This window comes from Aulonocara stuartgranti (genome assembly GCF_965226115.1).
Source record: "Aulonocara stuartgranti genome assembly, chromosome: 3".
NCBI lineage: Eukaryota > Metazoa > Chordata > Actinopteri > Cichliformes > Cichlidae > Aulonocara > Aulonocara stuartgranti.
In genome coordinates this window covers 8387615-8402155 of record NC_138941.1, presented here as the reverse complement: position 1 = coordinate 8402155, position 14541 = coordinate 8387615, and the positions used below count along the sequence as shown (strand labels likewise).

General features: G+C 44.4%; 2 protein-coding genes across 3 annotated transcripts in view; both read right to left on the bottom strand.

Annotated features, from left to right (window-relative positions):
• The window catches only part of LOC309697190 (uncharacterized protein), a gene marked incomplete at its 3' end in the record, with an annotated part of 94488 nt that overhangs the window by 40126 nt on the left and 39821 nt on the right, over positions 1 to 14541 (bottom strand). The window lies entirely within an intron of this gene.
• LOC309702261 (uncharacterized protein) overlaps positions 8777 to 14541 on the bottom strand; it is a 36691-nt gene continuing 30926 nt past the window's right edge. For both annotated transcript variants that reach the window (XM_082526833.1, XM_082526832.1), the window contains one exon: positions 8777 to 10960. In XM_082526833.1, the coding sequence (XP_082382959.1) occupies positions 10268 to 10960 (693 nt within the window). In that variant the 3' untranslated portion in view covers positions 8777 to 10267. The remainder of the gene's footprint in view (positions 10961 to 14541) is intronic.

The following is a 14541-nucleotide window of genomic DNA, read 5'->3' as shown; positions in this document are numbered from 1 at the left end:
TGACAGCACGAGTGATGCTGAGGAGACGTCCAGTTTAAACAGACCTTTATTCCTGGAACACAAACACATGAAGTGATGCTGCTAAAGAAGAACATTTAATCGCACTAATGAATCAAGCATCTGTTTGTCTGTCAGTCTGTCAACAGTTCCTCTGATCGACTTCAGACTTGGTGGGTATTTTGTTTTTGCAGCGGTCAAAGTCGATCAGCGTGTTGCTTTGTCTGCTGTAAATCTGCCTGTACAAAGGGAAACATGCATGTTTTAGATGCAAACTCACAACATGGCTGCATTTTTGTGATTATGTGTATTTTATATTGATTTATTCTATTATGTTTTGTATATGAATCTTTACAAGTGTGTCGATACAAAGGCTTGATTAAAACAAAGGTCTCAGCTGTGCTGTTAGGGATGCTCTCATATTTGTTTCAAATGTAATAAATCAAAGGATTTCAGGCTTTTCATCCTTTTTATTTGTTTGGTTCTAACAGCAGCTGGATAAAAACATGCAGGTGATGAATATAATTGTGTGATATTATGAGCATTGTGAATAAAGAAAGAGCAGAGATAGTAAAAAGGAAACAGGTGATGGACGTGAGATTTTCAGAACAAAAGCTCCTCAGTGAGACGATCACCTGGACACAAGGTCAGGCAGCTGGGACTCATCTAGAGAGCAAAATGGAAAAGTGATCTGTGCAGAACATCACTGTTGATTGCAGTTATTTACATCAGACTTCTTCTCTGAGATAAGAGCACCATTTGTGGGAAAGATGACAGTATTTCCAGGCTGGATGCTGTTTGCAGGGAGAACTGAATGAAAGTCTCCTGCACCTCAGCGCTGAGGTCCACACCTGTGAACACAGATGAGGTCAATCTGCTGCAGCACGTAGAGCTTTACTGATCAGCAGGTTCAAAGGATTCAGCAGAGCGTAGAGTCAGAGCTAAATGCCACATCACCATAGAGTTTGTTAACAACAGCTTTCTTTGCCCTTTGTCTCGATGGACTGAATCAGGGATACTCGTCATACTTCACCTCAACCACGTCACTGAGAGACCCCAGCCTGACACAGCAGCAGAGATGATGAAAGCAGAAACAGCAAACAGATGCTTCAGTTGTGTTTCTCTCTGTGTGTGCGCTCACGCCCACTTGTGTGTGTGAACTTTCCACGTACCTCAGCTTGTTTCTCCAACATGAGCCATCAGGGCTGAAAAACATCACTAACACATGAATTCTTTCTCTTTTTGTTATCACCTGTGATCATGTGTCTTATGTTTCTGTCATTCACCAGTTCTTGTATAGTTACGTGTAACTAGACTTCTGTGGGACGTAAATGATTGTTTTGTATGCAGATCTGTACAAAGGATGTAAACACTTGATTACAAAGGAGATCTCAGCTGTGTTGTTGTGGATGGACTTCAACGTATTTGTTAAAAAAGAGAATAAAGCAAAGTGTTTTAGCTGTTTGGGAGTTTTTGTTTGATTCCATTCAGTTTTATTTCTATGGAGTCAAATAATAAGAAAGGCTCTAGAACAGCCCTGAGTTTGTCCAGGTGACACTCCTCTGAAGAACAAAGACAAAGAGGAAGAAGGGGATTCGTTTTCAAGTCTTGTTTCTTTCAAAATAAAAGCTGAAATGTTTTGGAAGCATGATAATATTTTCAGCCAGGATGCCGTCTCCAAGGAGACCTGCACCTCAGCGCTGAGCTCCACATCACGCCCTGTGAAAGCACAGATATAAATCTGCTGCAGTGAGAAGAACTTTACCCAACACAAGTGTAGAAGTAGACATTTGACTTTACCTACAACCTGTTAACAACAAAGCTTTCATTGCCTCTGTTGTTGATGTCATGTAGGACTAATCATACTTCACATCAGCCATGCACACGTCAGAGGATCTCCAGGCTCTCAGTAATAAAGCCAAGCAGATGATGTGAACATAGCAATAGTAAAACATGCATCATAATCAGCTGTATGTGTCGACTATGTGGCACCTCAGTCTTGTTGGCATGAAGAAAAGTTGTGTAACATGTAGCATAAGGGCTGCAAAGACATCATGTAGACAGCAGTCGTCTGTTAGTCGTAACGTATCTCCTGTTAAAGAGTTAAATGTGCGTTCTCCATCTCTGTCCTCTCACAGCTCGCCGTACACCAACTCCAGCTGTGGTAACCATGGCTGTGCCCATCAACACGCTGAAGCTGAGACGCCACCCGTCACTATGGCGACTCCAATAGGGTTACCTGTCAGCTGTGGACGCATGAAAGGAAAACAGCAGAAACACAGACATGTTTACTGGAACATTTCCTATTGACAGCTTTATGGAAAAGTGGGTTTAAACACTTTTCTATGTTTTATTTTGTTTATTTATGGATTTATTGTGAAAGGAATTTCAAAGTTTTAATTTGACCTTTCCCCTGTTTTTCATACAGACTGGAGACGAATGGATGGTGCTTTCTTTGTCTGTCTAAAGATAATGAATAAAACTCTACACACATCTTAAACCACCCTCCTTTCTATATATTTTGTTATATAAATGGAAAGTATATAAGACCCAAACTGAGCTTATATGATACTAAGGACCCTGGAGGTCAGTCCACCTTTATAATTCAGCACAGCCTGGAGTCTCTTAGTCAAGCTTGTTTGTGTTTTCTGTGAGGAAGTTTTCAGCAGCAGCTCTTTTCTTGGATGTTGGTTCCCTTTGTTTCCATCCTCTGTTAAGATGTTTCAGTAATGTTGAGGTCTGGGGAGGCCAATCCATGGCTGACGTCCTGTGATGCTGCATTAGCAGTTTGTTCATAGTGAAAAATGAAGCCACTGCCAATCAGACATTTGCACAGTGGATCAACTTCTGATGGTACTGTCCTGAATTCCACACCTATAATATGTTTGCACATACTGATGAATATGTGCAGCTGATTTTCAGTCCAGTTCCTGTGTGACAGACGCCAGTCTTTCTGCCTGTGTCCTTCCTTAACAATAGAGCCATCCTTCCACTGAGACTGTTTCTGATGAGGCTTCACTGAGCAGTAGATGGATCCCTCAGCTCATCTAATCGTCCTATTTCTAACACATGACTGTCAGAAACTGTTAATCTGCTGCAGCTCTTTAACTCCTCCACTTCTTTTTTTGTAATCTCTTAGTTTCCTCATCTTTTAAGGTGGCACTGCACACCAGATCCAAAGTCAACATGCTGTTATATAATGGAGTTGAACCTGTAATGGAGTTTGATTTAAACCAATCAGCAATTAAGTGAATGATGATGAGCAAAGATGGTGGAGGTGGTGGATGAAGACCCGGACAGCTGTGGTTGGCTCCTCGTATAGAGCAGAGTGAGGTTGTGTTTGCACATTATTATAAAACCATGTTCACCATATATTTTAGCTGCAGACAATAACATGATTTCTTTGCTGTGGTGATTTTATTCCACTTTGGTAAAATGGAAAACCATCATTTCTTGCTGTAATTCACACATTATTCCAAGAGCCTCAACACAAGCCTTGTAGTCCGACCATATATAGACAAATCAATAGTTGTGTTTGTAACAGCTCATGAACATGAATCGTTCCACATTACTTTAAAATCATTGTAAACTAAACTGGAATAAATGAGTGTTTATATATAGTTTTGTCTCAGCTGTTCATACACAGTGTTTCAGTTCTTATCAGAGTCCCACCGTCTCACTGTGGTGAACCTTTAGCTCTGTTGTAAGCGTGTTGTTAGACCAGGTTTCCCTCATTTAAAAATAATCTCTCATTAGAAATGGACATGATGTCTAAGACATAGAAATGCTTATTATGGGTTCACTTGATGTCACTGAAAAGATGCACATGGGTAACGTGCAGGCCATCCAGCTCCGAGGTTTATCTCCTCACCTCGAGTCTGCGACACTCTCTCCGTGTCCTCTCAGATAAGGGCGCGCACATTTCTGCACGATCTTCTAAATTACAAAGAGCGATTCACAAAACAGAAGCTCACAAAACACTCATCACAAACCAAAAATGGCTCCACTGAGCGTCAAACTGTCACCAGAATTTACTGATAATCTAAAGACTCACAGAACTCATTTTGTCTCATTGTGTCTTAGTTTGAGACATAAGTGCATGATCATAATACTGTGTAGTTAGATGAGACAGAGCTGATGCTTGCTCTTAATTATCCTCTTCATGTTTCCCGAGCCTCAGCAGTGGAAGCTACCATGGATAGAAAGACTATGACTCATCTTAAATCTCAAATCTTTGTCTCCAAAGAGCTGCTGATGTGTCCGATATGATCCACAAGCTTAAACTAGGATTATAAGTGTGTGCAGTGATGTGTGTGAAACCTCTGAGGACTCACACGTGTGTGCTTCAGCCCACACACACATATGAAGCACTGCGACCTCACACAGAAGTGTTTTACACATCCAGCCTGAATCCTGATCATTTCTACAGTTTATTAAGTTCAGCTTCACCTGAACATCAGTGATGAAGCTGCTCTGACTCCATCACAGCTCACAGCTGTTGGAATGAGTCAAACAATGAAGAAGGTTCAGAAACAGCTGATGATTTTACAGAAACATGATGCAAACATGAAAATGGACACATGATTTTTTATTAACAGACACTGTTTATGTTTCACTGTGCATGACGTCATCAACACTGACACCAGGGGGCGCTCATCACCAGCCTGAGGAAGTGTGATAATGGGGGGAGACGCAGTGTTGTGTGTACTGCAGTCGGACAGAAGGAAAAACTTCCTCCTGAAAACATTTTCATCCTTCCCAAAAGTGTTTGAGTCAAATGTTACAAATATATAAATACAATAAAACACAGGGTCTTACATAAAATTAGTGATGCAGTTGTGCACTGAGCACCTTTCCAATGTTCCTTCCTCAGATGAGTCCAGCTGCTGAACACATTAACATCTGTATGTAAATGTAGCCGAGAACCAACCTGAGCACTGCTGGGAAAATACAAAGGCAACCATCAAAGTGCTGTATTATCTTATTTATTCTGAATGTTGACTTAGATCCACACCACGATTTATGAAACTATAGAACTAAAATAACAACAATCGTCTGCTTCTTTAAAATTTCTTTCATTACATCAAACCAGTGAAAACTGAAAAAAACAAAGAGCTGTTAGCATGTTCAGACCAACTTTGAGACAGAGACTGTAAAGTTCTGCACTTTAAATCCTGCCTGTGTTCCTGCAAATGATTCACACTGAAAGTATCTTAGTTTAGTATTGAGTGAGCCACAAAGCAGCCTGATAGCTTTAAAACAGGAAAAGTAAATGAAATTGACAGTTTCAGTGTAGCTGGATCTATTATTGGGGGGTCATGACCCCCGTAACCCTGCCTGGTCCTGAGGTCAAATCCACCATCTTTGTTTCAGTGCTTCATGTTCTCCCGTGTTTGTGTGCGTCCTCTCCGGTACTCCGGCTTCCTCCCACAGTCCAAACACATGCAGTTAGTGGGGTCAGGTTAGCTGTGAGTGGTTGTGTCTCTGTGTTATTCCACCTTAATAAATGACTTCCTGTTAGCATGAAGAGCTTCTGTAGGACTGATATCATTTTCATGGTTGGATCATTTAAATGAAGCTGGACTCAGATGCAGTAAATAAGCTGATTGATCATTAATGAATAAAGCTGGTCAAACACATCACGTGGACACATGTGATTGTGTGTTGTAGTATTGATCCCAATGCTGGTATCAGTCCTGGATCAATAACACTGGATGGATGCGTTCAGCATGGAGCCCTGAGCTGTGTTACAGACAAACATGGAAACTGACAGGTCTGTGTCATTCACAGTCTGTAACACTTCTAAACAACAGAGGCTGACCCAAGTGCCTCAGAGCCAGGCACGCTCACATCACAGCTCTCTAAATAAGCCAGTTTCAAAATAAGAGCTGAAAGCTGTGTTTGCTTGTGTTAGCTTATTATTGTGGAGACTAACATTCAGTGATCATGTGTTCAGACTCATAATGATTACTCTCAGAAATCCTGATCTTTGTATTTACTGTGTGTTGGATCAATAACTGAGATTCATGGTATCACACAGCTGTGCTGCTGATGATGTCAGCACATCTGGAACAATACGAGGTATCTGCTACCAGACTGAGCAGGACGTGAGACCTGTGGACTGTTTAAAGCTGTCCCTCCACAGCTCACTCAGACCTGATCCACACCTCAGTGATATTCTCTGACTTCCTCAGTAGAGACAGAAACCATTCAGATCTGGGACCATCAGCTGACTGATGATGTCACACAGACTGTGTTTTTCAGGAACAGTGATTCTGATGTGAGCCTGCTAGCTGACAGCAGACCTGATGAAAGCACATGTTCACATCTGTGAGGACAGACTGGACTCTTTGACTGCACCTTGGTTCTCCTCAGAGGTCTGTACAGGAGCATGTCCACCCCCACTGAAGATCTCAGTCACTGTGAAACATAGAAAGCTGCTTGTGTGGCCTCTGCCTCACATGTAGATACAGCTACAGGTTTCTCTGTCAGTCAGACTGAAACAGTGTCCTGATGCTGCATCATTCAGCTCTGTGCCCCAGTCAGCATCACTGGGAGCTACCAGTGTTTCTGCCCTTTTCCTGTAACACTACACTCAGCACAGGCTCAGCTGGTATCCAGTGTTGGACTTTGGCTTCAGCTGCTGTGATAGATCCTCTAACATAGATCAGCTCTGCTACATGTTGTTAGATAAGTGCAGCTGCTGTCATGTCCTGATGTTTCTCTGGCTCAGCAGCTTCTCCATCAGAGGTTCACATGGAGCTGATCCAGTATCTCCAGTAACTGTGTTCTGTGCCTCACTGGTTCATCCTTCTGTCTGTGTGACGTCAGTCAGATGTTGAAGTTCAACTCTGTAATCTTCACTGTGTCACAGAGTTCAGTGAGTCCCGTTATTCACAGTATCAATCAGATCATCAGAGAACAGCTGATCAGCAATCAGTGGTGCCAACAGCGCCTCCTGTGGTGAGAGGATGCAATAATGCAATGTAGCATTTTTCCACTCAACACTTGCAGTCATGGAAACTGTCTGTTGGATCTGTGTGACGTTGCTTTCTTGGTTAGAGTTCCTCACAAATGTCCAGATGATTCTTCTAATGAGGCGTCGACCATGTTTGCAGCTCTTTGGAAGAAAACGTCGCCCTTTGCCATCCTTACTTTTCTTTGACTTCTTCAAATGCAGCTGAACTCCAGCTGGTATTTTCTTGGACTTTGCAGCTGTTTCTGGTCATCAGTTCATTCCTGCAAACCTCTGAAGCTGAACAACAATGATGCTGCATTGCTGGCTGATCCCAAAAGGTTGATTCTGTTCATCTGGACGTTTTCAGAAACGTTTGCTCACTGATCAGGTGACTTCTTCAGTCTCAGCTGACTGCAGCTTTACAAGCTTACAAACAGCACATTTGCACAATGACTGAAAGCAGCAGCACCTGATATATATGATACTAATATAATACATATACATATATAATCCATACTAATGATGAAGGAACTGAGCTCACAGTCCATTGTTCATTCAGTGAACTACTCAGTTTATTTTGGGCCTCAGAAATGCTCACTCTGTTTGTACATCACTGTCAGCAATAGACTCATTCTGCTGTGTGGACAGGAACACATGTGACATCACTTCCTGTTTGTTTGTGACTGAAGAAGTTTACAAGGAATCATTTAGAAGAGTTTCAAACATCAACTGATTGAATCCATGAATCTGAAAACGTGTTTGTGAGTGAAAGAGACAGACATGTACAGACTGAACTATCTGTTCAACAGTCAAAGTGTTTCTGTAACAGGAGACACTCTTTACACTCCACTCAGCACAGGGACACTGAGGAACCAGACCAGACCATAAACCCAGGATAAAGAGTTTGAGTGAATGTGGTGTTGAAGGTGTGGAGGTGGATCAGAGTGTCAGAGGAGACTCTGTAGAAGGACAGAGTGCCAGCAGGACAGTCCACATACACTGCTGCTCTGTTAGAGACAGAGGAGGAGGAGGAGGAGGAGATGGGTGTTTGTATCTTATTGTGCCTGACAAACTGAGGACCACGATCAGAGCAGCTCAGACTCCAGGACTGATCATTCCATCCAAACACACAGTCATCACTGCCTCCTTTCCTTCTGATGCTTCTGTAACTCACTGATATATTAATGACTCCTCTCCACTCGACCTCCCAGTAACAGCGACCAGTCAGACCATTTCTACACAGCAGCTGAAGATAAACATCATCAAATCTGTCTGGATGATCAGGATATGACTGAACCTCCTCCACACGTGTCACCTTCCTGTTGTTGTCAGACAGTTGGAGCTCTGTGTTCACTGTGTTTGTGTCGATTGTGAGTTGACAGGAATCTGATGGAGAGAACAAACACAATCCAGCTGCAGTTATTGATCCATCATCTGTTCATTGATTGACACTTTGATGATGACTCCTGACATGATGAAGATGGTTGAATGTGTGCTGCTTTGTTTTCATGAATCCCATTAAAAACACACTTACACTTCCTCAGACCTGGTCTCAACCATCGGACTCCAGCAGGCTCCACCCTGAAAGGAGGAGGGGGGTCAGAGCAGCACAGTCAGCATGCACACATGGACATTACATGGCTCTCACACACACACTGTTACACACTGAGCTCAAAGCTCGGCTCCACTGTTTTATTCAAAGAAATCTACATTTATTTATCAGCACATTTAAAAACAGCTTGAGCCAAAGTGCTGCACAGAGTAGAGAGAAAATAGGAAACATACACAGTAATGACTATAAAGACTGGTCAGGATTGAAAGCTACAGAGTACAAATGTGTTTCCAACCGGCTTTTAAAAATGTCCAGTGTTGGTGACGACCTGATGTGAAGGGCGACTGTTCCAGAGTTTGGCTGCAGCCATCGATAAAGCTCACCTCTGTTTTTACGTCTAGTTCTGGTCAGAAGCTGCTTATCTGCAGACCTGAGGGCTCCACTTGGATTCTTTTGTTAAAGAGAGATAAGATGGAGCCAATCCATTCACAGATTTAAAGACAACCAGATCTGGAAGTGGATTCTACCACGTACTGGTAACCAGTGGAAAAAGCTGCTGATGGGTCGTCTAGCACAGACCCACCGCTGGAACCAGACAATTGATGAGGGAGAGAACTGTGACAGCGCCGTTCCTTCACTTGACCTCAGTCGCTCTCGTCTGCTCCCTCGTAACACTGCTCTTTATTGAGCTTACATGAATATGCACAAGTTCATTATGACGTCTTACACAGGTATGAACAAAGAGTACCAGTCTGTGCATAGTGTGTGTGTGCGTGTGTGTGTGTGTGCCTGTGTCTGTGTGTGTGTGTGTGTGCCTGTGTCTGTGTGTGTCTGTGTGCGTGTGTGTGCGTGTGTCTGTGTGTGTGTCTGTGTGTGTGTGCATGTGTGCGTGTGTGTCTGTGTGTGTGTCTGTGTGCGTGCGTGTGTGTGTGTGTCTGTGTGTGTGTGCATGTGTGCGTGTGTGTCTGTGTGTGTGTCTGTGTGCGTGCGTGTGTGTGTGTGCCTGTGTCTGTGTGTGTCTGTGTGCGTGTGTGTGCGTGTGTCTGTGTGTGTGTCTGTGTGTGTGTGCATGTGTGTGTGTGTGTCTGTGTGCGTGCGTGTGTGTGTGTGTGTGTCTGTGCAGAGGAGACAGATGAGGACAGAGGAGGAGGAGGAGGAGATGGCTGTTAGTCTGCTATTGTGCCTGACAGAACGAGGACCATCATCAGAGCAGCTCAGACTCCAGGACTGATCATTGTTTCCAAACACACAGTCTCTGCCTCCTTTCCTTCTGATGCTTCTGTAACTCACTGATATATTAATGACTCCTCTCCACTCGACCTCCCAGTAACAGCGACCAGTCAGACCATTTCTACACAGCAGGTGAGGATAAAAACCATCAAATCTGTCTGGATGATCAGGATATGACTGAACCTCCTCCACACAATGTGCCTCAATGTTATTGATATTATTATTAACATTGTTATATAATAATAAAACCTTTATAATAAAACCACTAAAAACCTTTCTTCTCATGGTCCAATCATGAGTGAACTCCCCGATGAAGCCTTGTGTGCTAAAACATGTCAGAGTTTTAAAGGTTAAACATGAGTTTCCAAAACGTTTTGCTGGAGAACAATGAACTATTTGACTGAGTTTCAATCATTTACAGACGAGCAAAACCAGGACAGAGAAAAAAGGACAAAACTGACTCAGTAAAAAACAGAAAAGAAGATCCCATGTAGATCTGTATTATGTAGAAGTTCAGCCCAGCAACCAGTTCAGTTCAACACAAGTTTAAATGATTCTATCTGAACTCTGTGGAGCCTGATCTCAAGCTTTTTGAGTCTGACACAGAAACCAGAGGATCTTTCTGTGTCTTCAGATTCACTGTGATCCAGTGATGGGAGTGATTTCAGCCCTGAGTGATCGCGCTGATGTTTGCACAGAGCAGACAATGAGGTGAATGTTTGGGCACATTGGTAACAGTGAAACAGTTTATTAGTAACGTGGGATCGTTTGTGTGCAGAGTATGAACTGAGATTCCTGAAGCTCTTGTCACACTGGTCACAGCTGTAGTTTCCTTCCATGTGTGCACGTTCATGAAGGTTACGACTATGTGACCGTGAGAAGCTTCTCTCACAGTGTCTGCACTTGTGTGGTTTCTCTCCTGTGTGGACTCGTTTGTGTAATTTAAGGTCCCTTGCAGTGGTGAAGGATGACCCACACTGATCACAGAGGTGCTTTTTAACCCCACTGTGAATCAGTTCATGTCGTTTTAAATCACTTGGTGTGGTGAAGCTTCTCCCACATTCTTTGCAGTATTTCAGTTTGTCTCCAGTGTGTCTATGTTGATGTACTTTTAGGGTCTTTTGCCGACTGAAAGTTTTTCCACAGAGGTCACAATGAAAGTCTTTCCCACCACCACAGTGATGACAGGGTTGAGAACTGGATCCATCTGTGTCGCTCTGCTTCTAAACAAAGACACAAAGACAGTGTAAGTCAGTCCTTCAACATTTGTATCCTGAACATCGCCTGAAATAAAGAGCATCTCTGCAGACGTCCAACTACATTTGACTGTTTCAGTTAACACACTCAGTTTACTGGGCTGCAATAACTACAATACTACCACCATAATACTACAGTAATACTAAAATCATAACTGAAAGGAAAATCTGAATAATCACTCAGAGCTGCTTTTCCATGCAGTAGAATTGCTAACATGCTAACACAGTTTAATGAGCAGAGTTGTTCCAAACAGTCAGGCTAAAATGACAAGATAACAATATAAATACTAGGGGTGCAACGATACTCGCATCGATATTGAACCGTTTGATACAGTGCTTTTGGTTCGTACGCATATGTATCGAACAATACAAAATTTGTAATTTATTTTATCAACTTTCCGTCTGACGATGCTGTCTGTGTTGAGCGCTCAGTGAATCTGCTTTCGACTACTCCGCCTAGGCTGCACTGTCGAACGCAGATCCACTGAGCGTTCAACACAGACAGCATTGCCAGAATGAAGAGTGCAGAGCAAGCTAGCGAGACAGAAGTTAAGCTCTCCTTGCAACATGGCAAATTGAACCTCCCCCACCCTCATTCAGATCTGGCGTTTGGAAAGTAAGTGACGGAAGTGACGAGTAAGGTAAGCGACCCATGTTGTAGGTGACGTCAGACGCCGGAGAATTGGCGGAAAAAAAAAAAAAAGCAAATGGTAGCATAGAGTTTAACAAAGGTTTTTCAAGCTTCAGTATTACCAAATATACTAATCAATTGTCATATAACTAACAACATCTGTTCTATCATCTCTAACACCCTGGAGGACAACGGGGGGTGTTTAGACGCTCTCCAAGATTACATCGACCGCTGTTTTCAAGATTTAGTAATGAAGAAGGCCCTCAGTGCATCCTCCCCGACCAAAATTGAGACGCCGTCATCGAAGAGATGTCGCCCGGCAGACTCCCCCGGTACAACATTGCCCGCCGGCAAAGACATCGTAGACATCCTGGAGTCAATCGACAAGCGATTGTCCAGTTTTAATGCGAGGCTGTCCCTGGTGGAGATTTTACACCGGGAATTTAAATCTCTGAGAGAATCCCTGGAATTCAGCCAGCAGCAGGTGGAAACGCTTGCCGCTGAAAATACCACTCTACGGGAGTTGGTCAAATCTCTCACCGATAACGTGACCCAGCTGAACATTGAAAATAAAAAAATAAAAGAGTCCGTTATCGATCTACAAGCCCGTAGCATGAGAGATAGTCTTGTGTTTTCTGGTATTCCAGAATCTGCCGGAGAGGACGCGGAGGCAACGGTGAACAGCTTCATTAAAATCCACCTGAAGCTGCCGGAGGACACCGTAAAGAACATCGACTTCCATAGAGTACATCGCTTGGGGGGCGTGAGGTCGCGGACCGGGAGACCACGGCCTATTGTGGCCAAATTCGGTCAATTCAAACAGAAGGAACAGGTGAAGAGTTGCGGCAGAGAGCTGAAAGGAACGGACTTCAGCGTGAACGACCAGTTCCCCAAAGAGATCCTGGAACGATGCAAGGTCCTGTTCCCAGTTCGACGTAGCTTCATCCAGAAAGGCTCCCGTGCTGTCATCGCCGTGGACGGACAGCTCTACCGACCCCGGCACCACACCATGGTTATATTGACTCTCTTTCTTGGCTCTCGGTGAAGGCGGTCGCACTTTTCTCCTCTCCTCCTTCCCCTTATCTTCCCTGCTTAGCCTCTTGTGTCCTGTCTTGTCTCGCGTGCACTATTTTTCCCTCGAACAGTCTCTCACTGTCGTTCTCTAAAACCTAACAGAGAATTATGGATTTGATCAACTGGTCTCTGAATGCTATTGACACCCTCTTCTCAACGAGAAGTCTGGGCTCGGGAGAGCCCGAGTGCCCTGGAGGGACTTTCCCTGCCGGATACACGATGGATGGGTGGCAGACCTGGAGGATCTTGTGCCTGGCGGGACTGTCTATCGAGGACGCTGAGGATATTTACCTATTCGGAACCATGATAATAGGGTTCTTGCTGATCGGAGCTGGCTTGGCCCTGACTTATCGGAGAAATAAGAGAGCGGAATCAGCTGTTCAAACCCCCCCTAAGCTGACCGCTGGAATTGAAGCGATGGGACGAGGCGCGGCCTCCCACACCGAACGCAGCATGGTTAACACCTTGGAGACGCTTACAGCTGCCGTGAAGACTCAAACTAACACCATTGAGCGTATGATGGGATACATCAGAGAGGGGCCTGCTCACAATAACACCCTTGAGCGAAAGTTGGATAACATCGCAGAACGGCTCACTGCAGCTGTGGGGTCTCAGAACCAAAAGAACGAGAACACCACGGAACAGAAGCTTGATACCATCATGGGGAGGCTCGCGGCTCTCCAACGGGAAATCGAGGCCCCAGTGTCAGAGTGCTAAATTCGCTGCTCGCATAAAGGAGAAATCAACAATATTCTACATTTGGACACCACGGCGCCAGCTGCTCAGGCCCAAGGCTGGAGCCCACCAAAACAACTCCCTGATAACGACTGTGTGATGACTATTCTTCCCATCCCATGAAGGACACCTGGATCGGCTGGAGGACTGTTTACTTAGCCTGATAGGCCGAAGGACACTGTCTCAGCTGAACTATGGACACGCACACACATACACTTACACTGATAAGCACGCACTCATCCCCCCTCCCTTCCCAACGCCTTCGATGCTTGTTTCCTGCGAGGGAACACGGCGGGTCTGCGTGCCGCGCTGGAATGGGTAGCGCTGTGCGGGGCGGCTGCTGTGTTCGCTTCGGATTACCCCTCACCCCCCTCCCACCCCTGTGGCTTGTCATGTCTTCACAATGTTGTGCTGTGGACATTTATGTGCTTTTTGTGCAGAGGAGTTTTTTTGTTTCCTGTTCTCATGCTGTCCTACCATGGAATCATAGCATGAGTAGGGGTCTCTTTTTTTCCTCTTGTACTTTCCCCACTGTAGTGTATATTTCAATGTTTTTCTGATTCTACCAATCTCCGACCTGTATCCCCATGTAATGTTTGTGTTATATTAGTGCGCATGCGCCAACCAGCGTGCAGCCTGTTACAGTCGCTCCTGCTTTTCTCTTAGTTTAGCTTTTTTTTTCTTACGTATTCTTTTTTTTCCTGACTTGTATTTTCCTCCGTTTTCTATCTCTTACTCAATCATGTGGATTGAGAGAGTTTTTGTTCTTCTGGTGGCCGTGGAACTGTTACTTTTATCAAGGAACGGGACCGCGGCACATCTCCTACACGCACGGACTGTTTACTCCAGAGATCAGCTGATCGCCCTGATGCCAGCCGGCTCGCTGGCCAGGCCCGCAGAAGTACCAGCTGAAATTTGGAGGAAAACACATCGGGGATGCAGAGGTCAAGGACAGAAGAGAAGAAAAAAGGTGACGGTGAGACAGCGGAGGCTCGAAGCGAGGAGGAGGTTTAAACCGTGTCTGCCGTCTATCGTGATGGGTAATGTGCGATCGTTGGCAATTAAAATCGACGAGCTCTCAGCACTGGTACGGAGTCAGAGGGAATAC